Below are 14,259 nucleotides of genomic sequence, written 5' to 3'. Positions count from 1 at the left end.
CTAGATGCTCCTGGAATGAGGGAGGAATGCCCCCTCTATATAGGAACAGGGCTGCTGCTGGGCCGACTCAGTCTGTGGCCTGCAGACTGACCCAATTGTACTGTCAGATTGCCGACTGGTCACTGGGTCTGTACTGACCTGACATGCTGACATGGCAGACTGCCAACCAGATTATGTGGCAGAGTGCACCTGCAGACCTGCTCCTGCATGCCGCACCTACTGTGATGCTCCTGCCTGATCTGCACATCTGCTGCACATCTGTTGACTGTACGTCACCATACTGCTGACTTCAGCAGACCATACTGCGATGAACACCTGCTGCTGTTCAGACTGCTGTGGGTTGCAGTAGGCTGCAGGGCTGCCAGCAAGGCAGCCAGGCCATGGGCTGCACATGCCTATGACAGTTCGCATGTGTGTTTGCAAGTAACACATATGGTGAAGTTTTCCTCAGGTCTAGCTCAAAAATGTATTTTGCAGCACGCACAGCTCTCTCCACATCATTGTGAATTCTGCACGATGAAAGCAAGCTCAACCATGCTGAAGGCACATGCAGAAATGGCCTACTGATGATCAGGTCTTCTGCCTCTTCTAAAAGACCCCTTCGCCCAAGGAGATCTATCATGCACATGTAATGCTCCACTGAGGGGGTTATGCCATGGTCTCTATTCATAGAGGCAAAATATTGTCTCCCATCAGCAACCAGACCTGTATGACTGCATGCAGTGAGAACACAAACGAATGTGATCTTGTCTGGCTCCAGGCCTTTGCCCTGCATTTGAGCAAACAGTCTAAGGCCCTCGTTGACATGCCCATTCTGAGCACATGCAGAGATCATGGCATTCCAGGAGGCCACATCCCACTGTGGCATCTCTGCAAACACCGCCCTGGCGTCGTCTAGGTTCCCACACATGCCATACATATTAACAAGGCCCGTCCCCACAACATCATCTGATTCCCATCTGTTGCTAGCAATAGTAGCATGAATTTCTTGACCCTCTTCTAGGACAGCCACACTGGCACAAGCATCCACAACAGAGATGAGAGTGACCTTGTTTGGCTCAATTCCTGCGGACAGCATTTGACCAAATAATTGCAAGGCCTCCTTGTGATGTCCATTCTGAGCACAGGCAGCCAGCATGGCATTCCAGGAGACCTCATTCCGCTGCCGCAACTCTGCAAACATTGCCTTTGCATCATCTAAGCTCCCACACTTGCCATACATATTGACGAGGGCCGTTCCCACAACAACATCCAACCCCCATCTGTTGCCAGCAACAATAGCATGAATCACTCGACCTTCTTCTAGGGCTGCCACACTAGCACATGCATCCACAATGCAGATGAAAGTGATCTCACTTGCCTCAAAGCCTTCAACCTGCATTTGGTCAAACAGATACAGGGCCTCCTTGCCATGCCTATTATGAGCACATGCAGCGATCATGGCATTCCAAGATATGACATTCCGCTGTGGCATCTCTACAAACACTGCCCTCGCATCCTCTATGTTCCCACACTTGCCATACATATTGATGAGGGTGGTCCCAACAATGACATCCAATTCCCATCCATTGCCAGTAATAGCAGCATGGATCACTCGGCACTCGTCTACGGCTGCCACAGTCGGGCACGCATCCACAACGCAGATGAAGGTGATCTTGTTTGGCTCAAAGCCTTCCGCCTGCATTTGCCCAAGCATTTGTAGGGCCTCCTTGCCATGCCCATTCTGGGCACACGCTGTGATCATGGCACTCCAGGAGACAACATTCACCTGTGGCATCGCTGTGAACACTGCCCTGGCATCCTCCAGGCTTCCACACTTGCCATACATATTGACTAGGGAGGTCCCAACAACAACATTGGAGTCTGAGCAGTTGCCACCAACAGTGGCATGGATAGCTCGACCCTCCTCTAAGGCTGCGACACTGGCACACGCATCCACAACGCAGACGAAGGTGATCTCGTTTGGCTCCAAGCCTGTGGCTTGCATTTGACTAAAAAGTTGCAAGGCCTCATTGCCCTGCCCATTCTGAGCATACCCAGTCATCATGGCAGTCCAAGAAACCACGTCCCTCTGTGGCATCTCTTCAAACAATGCCCTAGCATCATTCAGACTGCCATTCTGGGCAGATGCAGCGATCATAGTATTCCAAGAGTACAAATCCCGACAAACTATTTTGTCAAACACAGCACGTGCATTCTCAAGGCTCCCACACTTGCTGTACATTTTAACAAGAAGGTTACTCAGAAATCTGCTGTTGGCATATCCACGCCTGTTCATGTGTTCATGGACACGTTTCCCGTCAGAGAGGGACTTGGCAGTAGTGCAATGCCTCAAAAGCGTGGCATAGGTAGCATGATCTGTCCCTGATCCGAGCTGAGCGAATATATCTGCCTTCAAGTTTTCACGAGGGAAGTCTTCATAACTGTGATAGTGCCCATCTAACCAGAGTGTACTACGGGCCATCCTGTTTCCTAGCTGACTTAGCACCTCTTCAGCAAACGAGCCAGGGACATTGCCCTTGTGCGTAGGGAAGTCTATTCCGTTGTCCACTGAGAAATTCCAGCTTGGAGGCCTTACCCTATGTGGTTGTCTTCTCTGCATGGATAGCGACTCAGTCGCAAGATAGGGCAAGACGGATGCCGATGATAAAGAAGTGGAAACCCAATAGATGAATGGCGCCATAGCTTTAATCGTGTTTGGTCAAAGTGGGAGCATCCAAATGGGAGCTGAAAATCAGAATTTAACTCACCCGGCTCATTTCATTCAGCGAATGGTGACACAAGAAGGAAGATGACATCTGCCCAAAGACATCGTGGAGAGCTGCTGCATGCGAGCCTTTGCAAGGCCGTATAATCCGAGTGCATAGATACATCTTCGACATCTCTTTCTCGCTCTCAGCACAATACCACGTACAAGACTCCGCATGATATTGGAATAATATGAAATTTGAATCCTCTCTCTTTGAAAGTTCCACTCATCCGTCCTCTAAGTCCTTTTGCGACGTTAGTGAGAGAGAGAGAGAGAGAGAGAGATGGGATGCAAATAGCAAGAGAGAGAGAAGAAGGAAGAGAAAGAGAAAGGGGGAGAAAAAGATGGGATGCAAATAGCAAGTGCAACTTGGCCCAATCATTAAAATCAAAATGCTAATTTCTATAACATGTATTTTTCTCATCTCCAACTAGAACCTCCAATTAGACCTTCCTGTGAGGGAAGGCCAAAAAAGGGCTGAATGCCCTCTCTTTATAAAGGGTTTGCTTCTTCATGAATTTTTGAAGCTATCCCTTCTCTATTGAAAAAAAAAGGCTGCCTCAATTATCTTTCTCAAACCTTAAACCTTTTCAATTATCTTTCTACTTAGCTTAAGTGATATGTATGGAATAATTTGTTATGATTAAGGGCCTTTAAAATAGGTAGATGGATGAGCAAACTAATGAATGAAATTAGGTAAGAGCCATTAAGGATATCAATTAGAGACTATGGGCTCCTTTAAGTACTTGAGAGTGTAAGAAGTCCCTTCAATCACAAGTGAGAAAGCTTGTATTAAAAAGAGACTAGGAGTAGGATGGAATCATTGAGGATGATTCTAGGAAGGCTGAGATATAAGGTTGGCAATTAAAGAAATACATATTTGGAAACCTGGTAATACATGTTTCCATATATAGAGTGGAAGAAGGAGAGGAAGTCTTGCACCCTCAATGTGGAATAAGATTAACAATATACAAACATGTCTCATCAATAGCGTCATGGGACTAAAAGAGACTATGTCTCTATGGCAACAAAGGGCTTCTATTGGAAATCTAGGCTAGTAGAGTACCTCCACAAAGTAACCTAAAGGTAGCATCCCATGAATAGCATGGGCAAGCAAGTCATGGGAAGCAATAATCTCATTATATTGAGATGGAGACATTATAAATGCTTTCCTACAGTACATGCTATTCAATTTTTGGGAACTTATCACGTTCATTTTCCCTTCATAAAAGAGAATTGGAGAGCACACTCTACATTGCATTCTTGAGACGATTTCCCATTCAATAAAATGCAGAATTGCCATGATCTTCATGAGTTCACATGATCTCAAAGTGAGGTTGGATGGTGGCAAGCTACACTTCTCCAGAGGCCTACTCTTGTCTTCTAAACACACCGTCTTTTAAGATAGGTGGACATAGGAGCATATATAATGCACATCTTAGTAGTATGCCATCACATGATGAAATTCATATAGGGCCAACACTTGTAAGAGGCCATATGGACTTAAACTTCAATATCTTGGAATCATGTTGCTTGGGTCCCATAGGCTATATTTGGTCCTCTTAGGATGTTAATACAATCATCACCTTCAAGTTCTCTCTTTTGAGTGAGAAAAGACCACGAGAAATATTGACTTGATAACCATTGGATAAACATACAAGTCCAATATTGCATGGTATTCAGTATAGTAATTTGATTTCTTCACACTTTAATGATTGGTGCAAAAGCTTTCTTGAAATTTACTCCTTTCTACTAAGAGTAACCTTTTGCAACCAACCTTGCTTTGCATCTTTTGATTATGCAGTCCTTATTGAGTTTGCTTTGTAAAGAGATGATATTCTCCTTCCATAGCTTGAAGATAATGTTGTACCTTGGCTATTTTTTCAAATAAATAATGCTATTTGACTTTTGACAAGAGACATTATAGAATAAATAATAGCTATTTGACATTTGACAAGAGACATTATAGAATTTGATGCCTAGGTTTCTTGTATTCATTAAATTCTTTTACTTCTTCAATTTTTGTCCTTACCCATTGTGGTTGATTTTCTAAGTTAACGTCAGCTTATCAAATTTCCTACATTAAGGAGAACTTGATCCTTCATCAAGTCTCTTAGGCTATTCATAACCTAACGATACCTTGGCAGTTGTTTGTTCTTCATTGTTAACCCCATCCAAGGCCTACCTACAAATGTCTTCAAGGTGTACTGCAAACCTCTACTTACCAACTCTCTTGGAAAAAGCATACTCTTGCCCTCTCAACACACCTTCTTAGAATGCCTAAGATGGCTAGATATTGGCAAAGGATACTTTAACATCGTATATGGCCATGCAACATTAAGGAGGACTTGATCCTTCATCAACTCTCTTAGGTTATTCTTAACCTGATGATACCTTCGAAGTTGTTTATTCTTCATTGTTAACTCCATCCAAGGCCTAACTCCGTATGTCTTTATAAGTGTAGTGCAAGCCTCTTCTTTCCAACTCTCTTGAAAAGGTAACTAGTTTAGAACCGATCCCTTTCCTAATGTTGTCACCAATTCTACTTAGTTCACTCATCTACAATATTGGTAGTTCACACTTCAACAGCGCTTCCCAATCGTGATCACCCCAAGTGTGTCACTACATATAATCATTCTAAGAGGAAATGTGAGAGAGAGAGAGAGAGAGAAGGGGGTCAAGGGTCCAAGCTTGGGACAAAGAGAGGTTGCTATTTCTCATAGAGAAAGTGTTATACACATTAGGCTTTTAAGGTCTACCTACAAGCTGTCACTTAGGTTTTTAAGGTCTACCTACAAGCTGTCACTTAGGTTTTTAAGGTCTACCTACAAGCTGTCACTTATTCTAATGTACTAGGAAACTTTCTCAAAGAGTCCTCATAGGAGTGCATGGGCAAAGCCAAAAATTGCAAGTTTCTTTTCCATTCATGATGTTAACAATGTCCCAATACAATTCAAGACCCAACCTCTTGAATTCTATAGCCTCTCGCAGAACTCAAGCCAATGAGAATGTAACATGAGCTAAGTTTGATCATGGCTGATGATGTTTAGATATTAAGTTCTAAAAACATTTCTTAAGACATTCCTCAGGGATTGTTCTTTGTGTAAAATGCCATGTTGAGAACATGTAGTGGTAAGTTGAAGTGTTGAATTGGGTAACACAATCCTAGATTGGGTGTTTGAGTGCTATAGGTCTGTGCATGTAATTCTAGTCCCCTTCTTGAATCTCGAGCTCAATTAAGAACCACTCTCCATTCTATTCTTCCCATGCACCTGTTCCATGATTAGTGGCCAATTAAATTAGTCTCCCATCTCTTAGGCTACTTTAATTTTGCACCTCTTGGGTTAATCCTCTAAGATAAGGTCAAGTCATGTGTATCTTGGCATTTTAGCATTATAACAAAAATTTAATCGATTTAAGAAATAAAATTCCATTGGGATTAGTTGTCCAGATCCTTTTTTGCTATGGTTAGGGGAATCAAATTGAGCTTATTAATGCCACCCCTTGTTCCATAGATACTTGATTCCTAAAGGGTAAAGCTTGGATAGATTCTACATGGCTATTGGAATTTTTGTATCAATAGCCATTTTACTATCAACTTTTAACCCTACAAAGGATTTGCTATTAATATCCTTGACACCCATCCAATGAGAATAGGGGATAGTTGCTTTAAGGCACTAAGATGGTGTTACACTAGATTGATGTTGAATGAGTTGGGAGACTCTAGGGCAAAAAATGGGCACATATGTGAATCCAAGGAAGTGAGGGTTCAATGGGTCATCAATTAGACTTCTCCCTCTCCTAACTCGAATAAATTGATTACAAAATAGAAATACTCATTTCCTAGGATGCATTCCAAAATACTATCCTCAATCTTCTAGGAATTAGGATGCATTCCAAAAATATTTGATTGGTGCTCTACCTGATTGATTGTGCAAATTTGGTATAGTTTGGGCATTTAACTTTCTATAGTCCACACAAACTTGGAGCTTCCCTTTTTTCTTAGGTACCACCATAAGAGGAAAGAGCCAATCACTTCTATCATTAGAATAAATGAAACTTGCTTGAATGAGATTATCTAACTTGGCTTTGACTTGTTTAGCATAGTTTGGGTTAATTCTATACCTCTACTCCTTAGTGGGTGTTGCATCAGGTATCAGGAAATTCTATGAAAATTTTTTGCGGGAGCCACTTTTAAATATGTAAAAATCCATAGCAAAACATCCTTATATTGCATGAACAAATTTCTAACTTCATTTAGATAATCAACCACAACCACTGATGACAACTATTTTGGGCTCTTGTTCTGACCTTAGATTTAGTTATTGAGTTGGCTCTAGAAGGTGATGGCTATGATGTTGATTATTGTACATCAACGCTAGGTGATTGTGTCACTCCATAAAAAATATTCTTTTAACATCTCCTATCCATTAAACAATTGTGGCTTATAGAGAATTGAACCCCAAGCATAGCCACAAATGGCTAGCCCACCAAGAGGCCATTCTAGATAAAAGTTTTAGTAATGAAGTCTATGGAAAAATCAATATCTACATTCTAAGTAAATTGTAATAAAAATGATTCAAACTCCTTGATCTCATCTCCAAACCATTTCAGCCATAGATTCCCCTCATATAGGCGCACTTCCACTCTAGAGGGTTTTTGGAAATTGTCCTTCTACAGCATGTACTGATACTCGCTTCATCCTGCACCATTTTTGTTGATACAGCTTGCTGGAGCCACCACTTCAAAAACGGTATAAGGTGCACTTAGAAAACCCTACAGGCTACTTTCTGGTGAATTTTGAGAGCAAATGGTCAAGGTAATGAGGAGAAACTAAGGAAAAACCAGTCGGGTTTTGAAGAAGACATGTTTTTGGAGGTGGAGAAGATGTTGCTGCCCCTGGTGGTGTGAAGCTTCATTTAGTATGAGACTTGCACTGAGTCTTCTACTCCCAAGTAACTTTAATTGTGCAGAAAATGCCTCTACTTGATGCTTTGTGGAGTGAGGTAGCAATCATCCAAGGTTCCTCTGTTTTCTGCAAGCATTTCTAGACTATTTTTGAAGTTTGATGCTACACTAAATGCTAAGGTGATGCTTAAGGAGTTAAAGCACAGTTGAGAGATTCAAAGATTGTAAGTTTTGAGAATGCTCCTTGAAGTTCAATTGAATGCCTTTTTTATCTTTTATGTTGAGGATTGAAGTTATGATACTTTGAAGTGGATTTCAAGTCATACTATCTTGTTGACTAATTGACTAGTTGACTAGTGTGGATTGACCATGACAAGAGCTTACATGAAGGAAGAATATATCATGACTTGCATGATGATTTCCAATGGATATGATTGGAACAAAGGTTTCAACTACAACCATTATGATTCTTATTTTGAAGATGCCTTAGTTATGGTTTCAGTATCTTTCATGATGTATGAAATGTACTTACATTTGGTTGACTATACCTTGCCATACAATCATGACCACCTCTTGTACAAGAGTAGACACTACCCTTGCATGACAAGTGGTAAGACCCTCTTCAGTCCATATGATTCACAAAATGTTTTTAAGGCTTGGACACTCAAAGAAGGTGAAGAACTACAAGGATCTTGTATTGTAGAATATGGACAAGATGCATTAAAGAGTGCGGAGAAGGACAAAGAGCAAAGGAGTTACAAGATTGGCTACATCAAGAACCTCTCCAATGACAATGACTATGGTATCTTGGAAGACAAGAAGGAAAAGGACAAGTTATGCCATCAAAGGGGGGTATTTCCCCACATCTTCCACTTAGAATGTTTTTGTGTGTGTGGTCAATAAGGGTTCTCTGCCTTGGGATGTCCCCCTCAAGTGATTGTTAGTCTTATGTGTTACCTTGTTGGATCTAAGGGTATTCCCATGCATAGTCATTGTCTATCTCTCAATTGTAAACCAACAAACCAAAGTCAGAGTGAGATCATGTTGGGATGAGGATGCCCAAATGAGTCTATCGCTGATGCAACTAGAGTGAGTACCAGGTTGTGGATCATGTGTGTTGCCACTAGAGGTGGGCAAGCTATGAAGTTTCCATGGACTACTGCTAGGGTTGAGGTCATCAATTTGTGGGGGGGAATTAAGGACAAATTGATGTAATGGGATCATATCTAGAGTCCTAAGGTCTAAGGTTGTGTTGGTTCTTTCCTACTGCTTTCGTAGGAAGAGCTGGGTATTCTATGTTGCAGGGTTCCGAGGCTTTTAGTCACCTACAGATATATTGGGTTTGTCGTTGTAGTATATGTGTAGCTTAGGACCTCGAGTCGTGTTCCGGTGAGAGACGTAGGCTTAAGTGTGGTGAGTAAACAAAATGCAAGCATGTGTATAAGGCACGTAAACCATTGTTGATGGGGTAATGAAGGCTTTCGCCTTCATTGGGGGTTGTAGGGTTTAGGAGGAGTTTAAGGGTTCAGAAGGAGGTTCCAGGGTTTAGAAAGAGTTCCAGGGTTTAGAAGGGGGTTCCAAGGTTTAGAAGGAGTCCAGGTTTAGAAGGGGGTTCCAAGGTTCAGAGTAGAGTACATGGTGGAGAACTCGTCTCCCTCGTAGATCATTGAGTTTAAGGGTTTAGGAAAGCATAGGAGTGGGAGAGGAAGAAGGTGTAAGAGCATGGGTGAAGTAAGAGAGAGAGGAGGAAGGAGGAGGAGGGAAGAGGAGGAGGGAGAGGGAGGAGAGAGGAGGAGGAGGAGGGAGGAGGAGGAGGAGGAGGAGGAGGGAGGAGGAGGAGGAGGAGGAGGGAGAAGGAGGGAGGAGAAGAGGGAGAGGGTGGGTTGCAGGGTTGGAGGAGAGGGAAGAAGGGTTGCAAGGTTAGGACATGCTTTTGGACGTGCAGTGCAAGGAAGCATGGACACTTGAGACAAATGCTTGGAATACCAATGTAGACTCAACACAATGCCCCAAGAGTGTGGGCTTCATTCCATTATGGGGTATTTATACAAGTTGGAGAGCTTCTCTCTCTGCATGTAACACAAAGTCGTATCACAAAGTTGTAACACAAAGTTGTATCACAAAGTTGTAACACAAAGTTGTGTCACAAAGTCGTAACACATTCTCTCTCTTCATGTAGAAGATGTAACACAAAGTTGTAACACAAAGTTGTTACACAAAGTCGTAACATAAACTTGTAACACAAACTTGCAACACAAAGTCGTTACACAAAGTCGTAACATAAAGTTGTGTCTAGAAGTTGTAACACAAAGTTGTAACACCTTCGCTTTCTTCATAAGTTCATGTTGGCACAGAGTCAACATACCCCCGGATCCATTTTATTACCCGTCCTCGGGTTATGGCTTATTGCGATCACGTACCTGGGTTGCCATGTTTTTAGTCCAGTGGCTGTGGAACTTGTGTCGTGCCAGTCGGTCCTGCTGTAGAGCCTTAGCACCATACAATTTTTGCGTAGTTTCCAGGTAGCCTGTATCCACCATTTGCTCAAACAGAGATATGTGGCATGCCTCCAAGAAGATCACTCTTTGGTATAGTCAGCTTGTAATCTGAGCATCAATCCGTTCATTGGGATTAAAGCTGAGTGGAGGCAAATGGGAATCAAGGTAACATGGGACCTCCAGAATTAATTCTAATGTTTTGCAGAATATGGCACTTTGGCGAAGGAAGCGATCAATGTTGTCGTGCATTGTTTGTTCATGCTGCTGAAGTGCTCGGATAATGGCGCCTTGGATAGTCCATTCTACACCAGAGTAGGATTCGATCATTGGCCAATTAATGACTCGATCTTCAGCCAAAGTGTGTATGTTGGCTTCCCATCTTTTACGCCGTGGAACTGCATAGAACTTGGGATGGGTTCTGAGACATGGAGGTGCCCGTAAGTACTCCTTTAAGAAGCTTACATCAAAGAGCTTGGGACGGCGCCAATCAGGTTGTGGATCCAATTTGCTAATCCAAGCTTCACTTATTTGGTGCTGACGAAGATTGGTAGGAAAGCTACCCAGGGTCCATCCACCGCGAGTTTTCATATCAGGATATTTGCTCCAAAATTCCTTGATGGGGTTATTGGGAAGTGGTATCTCATCAAAATCATACTCATCATTGGAACTTGGCATGGGTGTACGAATTGGATTATCCGGATCCTAATATTCAAAATCAAATACTGCATCATTTTCTGCTGATGGCAGCACCAGAAGTGTCGGAGGTGATGACGGGACCGGGAGAGAAGCAGGGGACATGGGGGAGAAATATGGCTGAGTGATAGTGGCGGAAGGGGGAGCAGAGGGGAGGGGGGGAAGAAATGGGCAAATGGTTTGAGCAGCTTGGTAATCCTCAAGGGTAGGATTAGCAAGGGAGGGGAAAAAGCTAGGTGTGAGGGGCTCGTAAGTTTGTGACTGTTGGGTGAGTTGAAAATGGTGAGAGGCATGAGCAAAGAGATGATGGAGGGAATAGATGTTAGGATGGAGCTCGGGGAAGGTTAAGAGGGTGGCAGCAGCAAGGGGAAGTGAGGTTATGATGTTGGCAGAAAGAGTGGTTAGATATGGGAAGTTGGATGTGAGATAGGCCTTGTCATCGTCCGACACTTCTTTTTGCTGGTGCGATGGGATGATCAGCTGCATGGGTTGGATGTCCGTTATGTCATGCCGTGCAAATAATAGGGATGGCCTTTGCAGCAACAGCAACAAACCTGCAATAACCCTGAGGGGAGGACTACCCATGAGGCAGGCATATGCAATGAAAGCATCCGTCCTGAGAGTTATAAACCCGGCATGTGTAGACAGGCAGAAGATATTCTTCTCATCTTCAGACAAGTCTTGGCAAATTATGCGCAGGGTTTTAATCCCGATGGATCGTTTCCAATCGATTGTTGGATGAGCAGATATGATCTTGAGTTGGAGTTGCTTCCATTGGATAAGCACGCGTGCGTGGAGGTGATCTTCCATTTGGAGAGCAGTCACAAGCTCTTCATACACCACGGTTGTGCATTGTAGTGGGCCGTCATTGGTGTTGTCTTCCAATGCCTCATTGGTTATGCACGAGCCATTGGAGTTCAAGCTTGGAGATGGCTATTTTTTGGGAGTGCATCTCATTCATCTTTTCTTTGTACTGATGGTAGATGCTGGTGTATGTCTCTTTAAGCTTTTTCATTTGCAAGGTGACCTTTGCCTGTTGAGGGATGTCTTCAGTGGGATTGGACCATTGGTCCAAGAACTGGGCTTGTAAAGTGCTGGCCTCTTGAACAGTAGCAAGTTGGTCTTTTAAGAGTCGGCATTCCCTTGTAAGCTCATCAATGCTAAAGGCACGTACTGCCAAAGATTGTTGCATGTCTTCAAGCTTGTCCTTGCAATCCTGGAGCTCGTCTTCTTTGTTAATGAGAGTGAGTCGAGCTTGTGCCACTTCCTCTGTTTGTTGCGCATGTGCAGTTGTCAGGGAGTTATAGGAGGTCTGTAGGATTGCCATTGCTTCGACTGCCGCAGTCAGCTGTGTTTGACTTTGATGGAGGTTGGAGGTCACATCCCTTACGGCCTTCTCTTGAGCTTGGAGAGCCTGGTTCATGCGCACTTCTTCTACCTCCTTCTCATCTATCTGTGCCCGAAGTGCCTTGACCTCGATGGCGATTGCCTGGAATTGGTCTTCGATTTCTGATGCCGTCTGCCTTTCCAATTCTCTTGCATATGCTTCCTTAGCCAAGCTAGTGAAGAGTTCCGACATTTGGATCATTTGGCTAGCTTGATGCTGGAGAATGACAGATGGTGATGAGGTCTGGCGATATTGTTGATACAAGTGGTGCCCATGTAGCCATCCCGAGGGTTCTGTAGTACTTGGGGGAGGTTGTTCCAATGGCATTTCACTCCCTTGTGGACAATAGTCATACTGCTGATCTGGCACGAGCTCTCCTTGGGGCTCATCGACTGGCATGACGTCGATGGGCGGTTCGAGTGCTAATGTGGTCTCAAGCTCTGGTGCTGATCGTTCCTCAGGTTCGGGTGCCAACCTTGTCTCGAGCTCGGGTGGGTGCTGTTGGGGGAGACTTAGTGGTTGCAGTTGTGCACCGAGCTGAAGCATTTCCTGGGGCAATTCTGCAATCCTGCTTTCCAGAATAGGTACTTCTGTTAAGGCATCTGTACTTATCAATGTGATAGCTGGAGCAGGTCCAACTCCTCAATTGGCTTTGGAGACTGGGGCAGAGTCATTTCTCTTTGTTGTAGTTCTTTTTTGATGATGATAGCCAATAAGTGCGGAATTTTACATTTCTGGCCTGAAGAACCATCGAGTTTTTTGGTAAAGAAAATGACGAAGTGTTGGACCCAGTCTTGTTTGAGCTTCCTACTCAGCAAAACAAATGTGCGGAGTGGAAGGGAGCGTTCCTTGCCGTTCTTTATTCCCAGGATGGTGGATAGAAATTGTGCTGCTTCCTTGAGGCGAGGGTCAAGGATTGTGCGAAGCAAGATGCCATCTCTATGGATCAGGGTACCCTTGGTGAGGAGAGACTGTACTTCGATAAACTTTGCATCCGCAGACCTTTTAGGGTATTCGCCACCTTGCTTTGGCAGAGAGAAAGCCCTTTGAATGACTGTACTGTCGAGGATAATGTTCAGTGGGCTCTGCTGTACAGTGATTGTACCGTACTTGCCATCCGTTGCATTGCTGGAGTCGTAAGAGTGGAGAAAGTCCTTGATGTAGGTGGTCATGATAGGACTATCCTCCAAGGATTTGAGGCTCTCATGCAAATTGCCTAGACCCCATTGCTCTAAGTAAGATGTTGCTTCCTAGGAAAGAGCATAAGTCGAGGTGGGTGGCCAGACAAGTTCCAATGATTGGGCCTTGTTAACAGTTGTGCAGGCCGACTGGGGTGGCATTTGTTCTGCTTGGACATGCACTGAATCTTCTTCGGAGCTATCGCTTTGGACCACGAATGCCTGTGGTCTCCGTGGTTGAGAGGATGTAGATGGCTGCGAACTCTGGAGGGGGTCCCGTGGTTGAGGCGGTGGGCTCTTTCTGCGCATCCTCTTTAGTGGCGGCATCTTTTCTGAACCTGCATCCATGTACATGTAGTGTACCATTGATCATTACATTGATTGGCATGCCTGTATGACCTTTCTGTGTGTGTGGGAGAGAGATCTTTTTTTTTTAATACATCTTTTGAGAGTGTGGAATGAAAGTGTGTTGTACAATTATTCATGCAATCATCTATGTGTCTAAGCGAAAGCGTGTGAGTGCACGTGACCTAGTAGCTAAGTAGGGACTAACTATATGCTTTTTTGCTGGGATTTTCATAGGGCAGCTAGAACTCATTCACCAATCCTGAGCTCTAGGTAAAATCGATTGAGGCTACCTATATGTGCGAAGACGTACATATGCAAGTGAGTGCTCGTGATACAATCTAATCCTAACTAAGGAAGACTTGGTTTCCCAAATCTTCATTTTTGTCAGGGATGGCTCGCGTGTTGATGTAGTAGTGCTTCAGTCGGCTCCCGTTTATTGTTGTGTTGAATTGGACTCCATCGAGTGTTTCAAGTAGCACAACTCCAATGGGATTCATC

At 43.7% G+C, this 14,259-nt stretch overlaps 1 protein-coding gene across 1 annotated transcript; it reads right to left on the bottom strand.

Moving 5' to 3' along the window:
- Positions 1 to 216: 216 nt before the first annotated feature.
- Positions 217 to 2,683, bottom strand: LOC147889726 (pentatricopeptide repeat-containing protein At2g33680-like). Its single transcript, XM_087391304.1, has 3 exons — positions 1,769 to 2,683; positions 706 to 1,678; positions 217 to 395 (listed from the first exon to the last, which is right to left on the bottom strand). Exons 1-3 carry the CDS (start codon positions 2,681 to 2,683, stop codon positions 217 to 219), a joined length of 2,067 nt encoding a protein of 688 aa, XP_087247430.1.
- Positions 2,684 to 14,259: the final 11,576 nt, after the last annotated feature.

The sequence above is a fragment of the Dipteris shenzhenensis genome, chromosome 20 (assembly GCF_047967505.1).
Source record: "Dipteris shenzhenensis isolate YYH24624 ecotype China chromosome 20, Dip_SZ_1.0, whole genome shotgun sequence".
Taxonomy (NCBI): domain Eukaryota; kingdom Viridiplantae; phylum Streptophyta; class Polypodiopsida; order Gleicheniales; family Dipteridaceae; genus Dipteris; species Dipteris shenzhenensis.
The sequence above is the reverse complement of the archived record's forward strand: the minus strand, read 5'-3'. Positions and strand labels throughout refer to the sequence as shown.

Bases quoted from the DNA above. Each gene is read 5' to 3' on its own strand.
- LOC147889726 (XM_087391304.1), bottom strand. From the start codon at position 2,683: ATGGCGCCATTCATCTATTGGGTTTCCACTTCTTTATCATCGGCATCC. The intron at 1,679-1,768 runs GTGAATGTTGTC...GGGCAAATGCAG, and splicing joins TGTTCACAGCGATGCCACAG to GCGGAAGGCTTTGAGCCAAA. The intron at 396-705 runs GTCTGGTTGCTG...GAACTGTCATAG, and splicing joins CACTGCATGCAGTCATACAG to GCATGTGCAGCCCATGGCCT.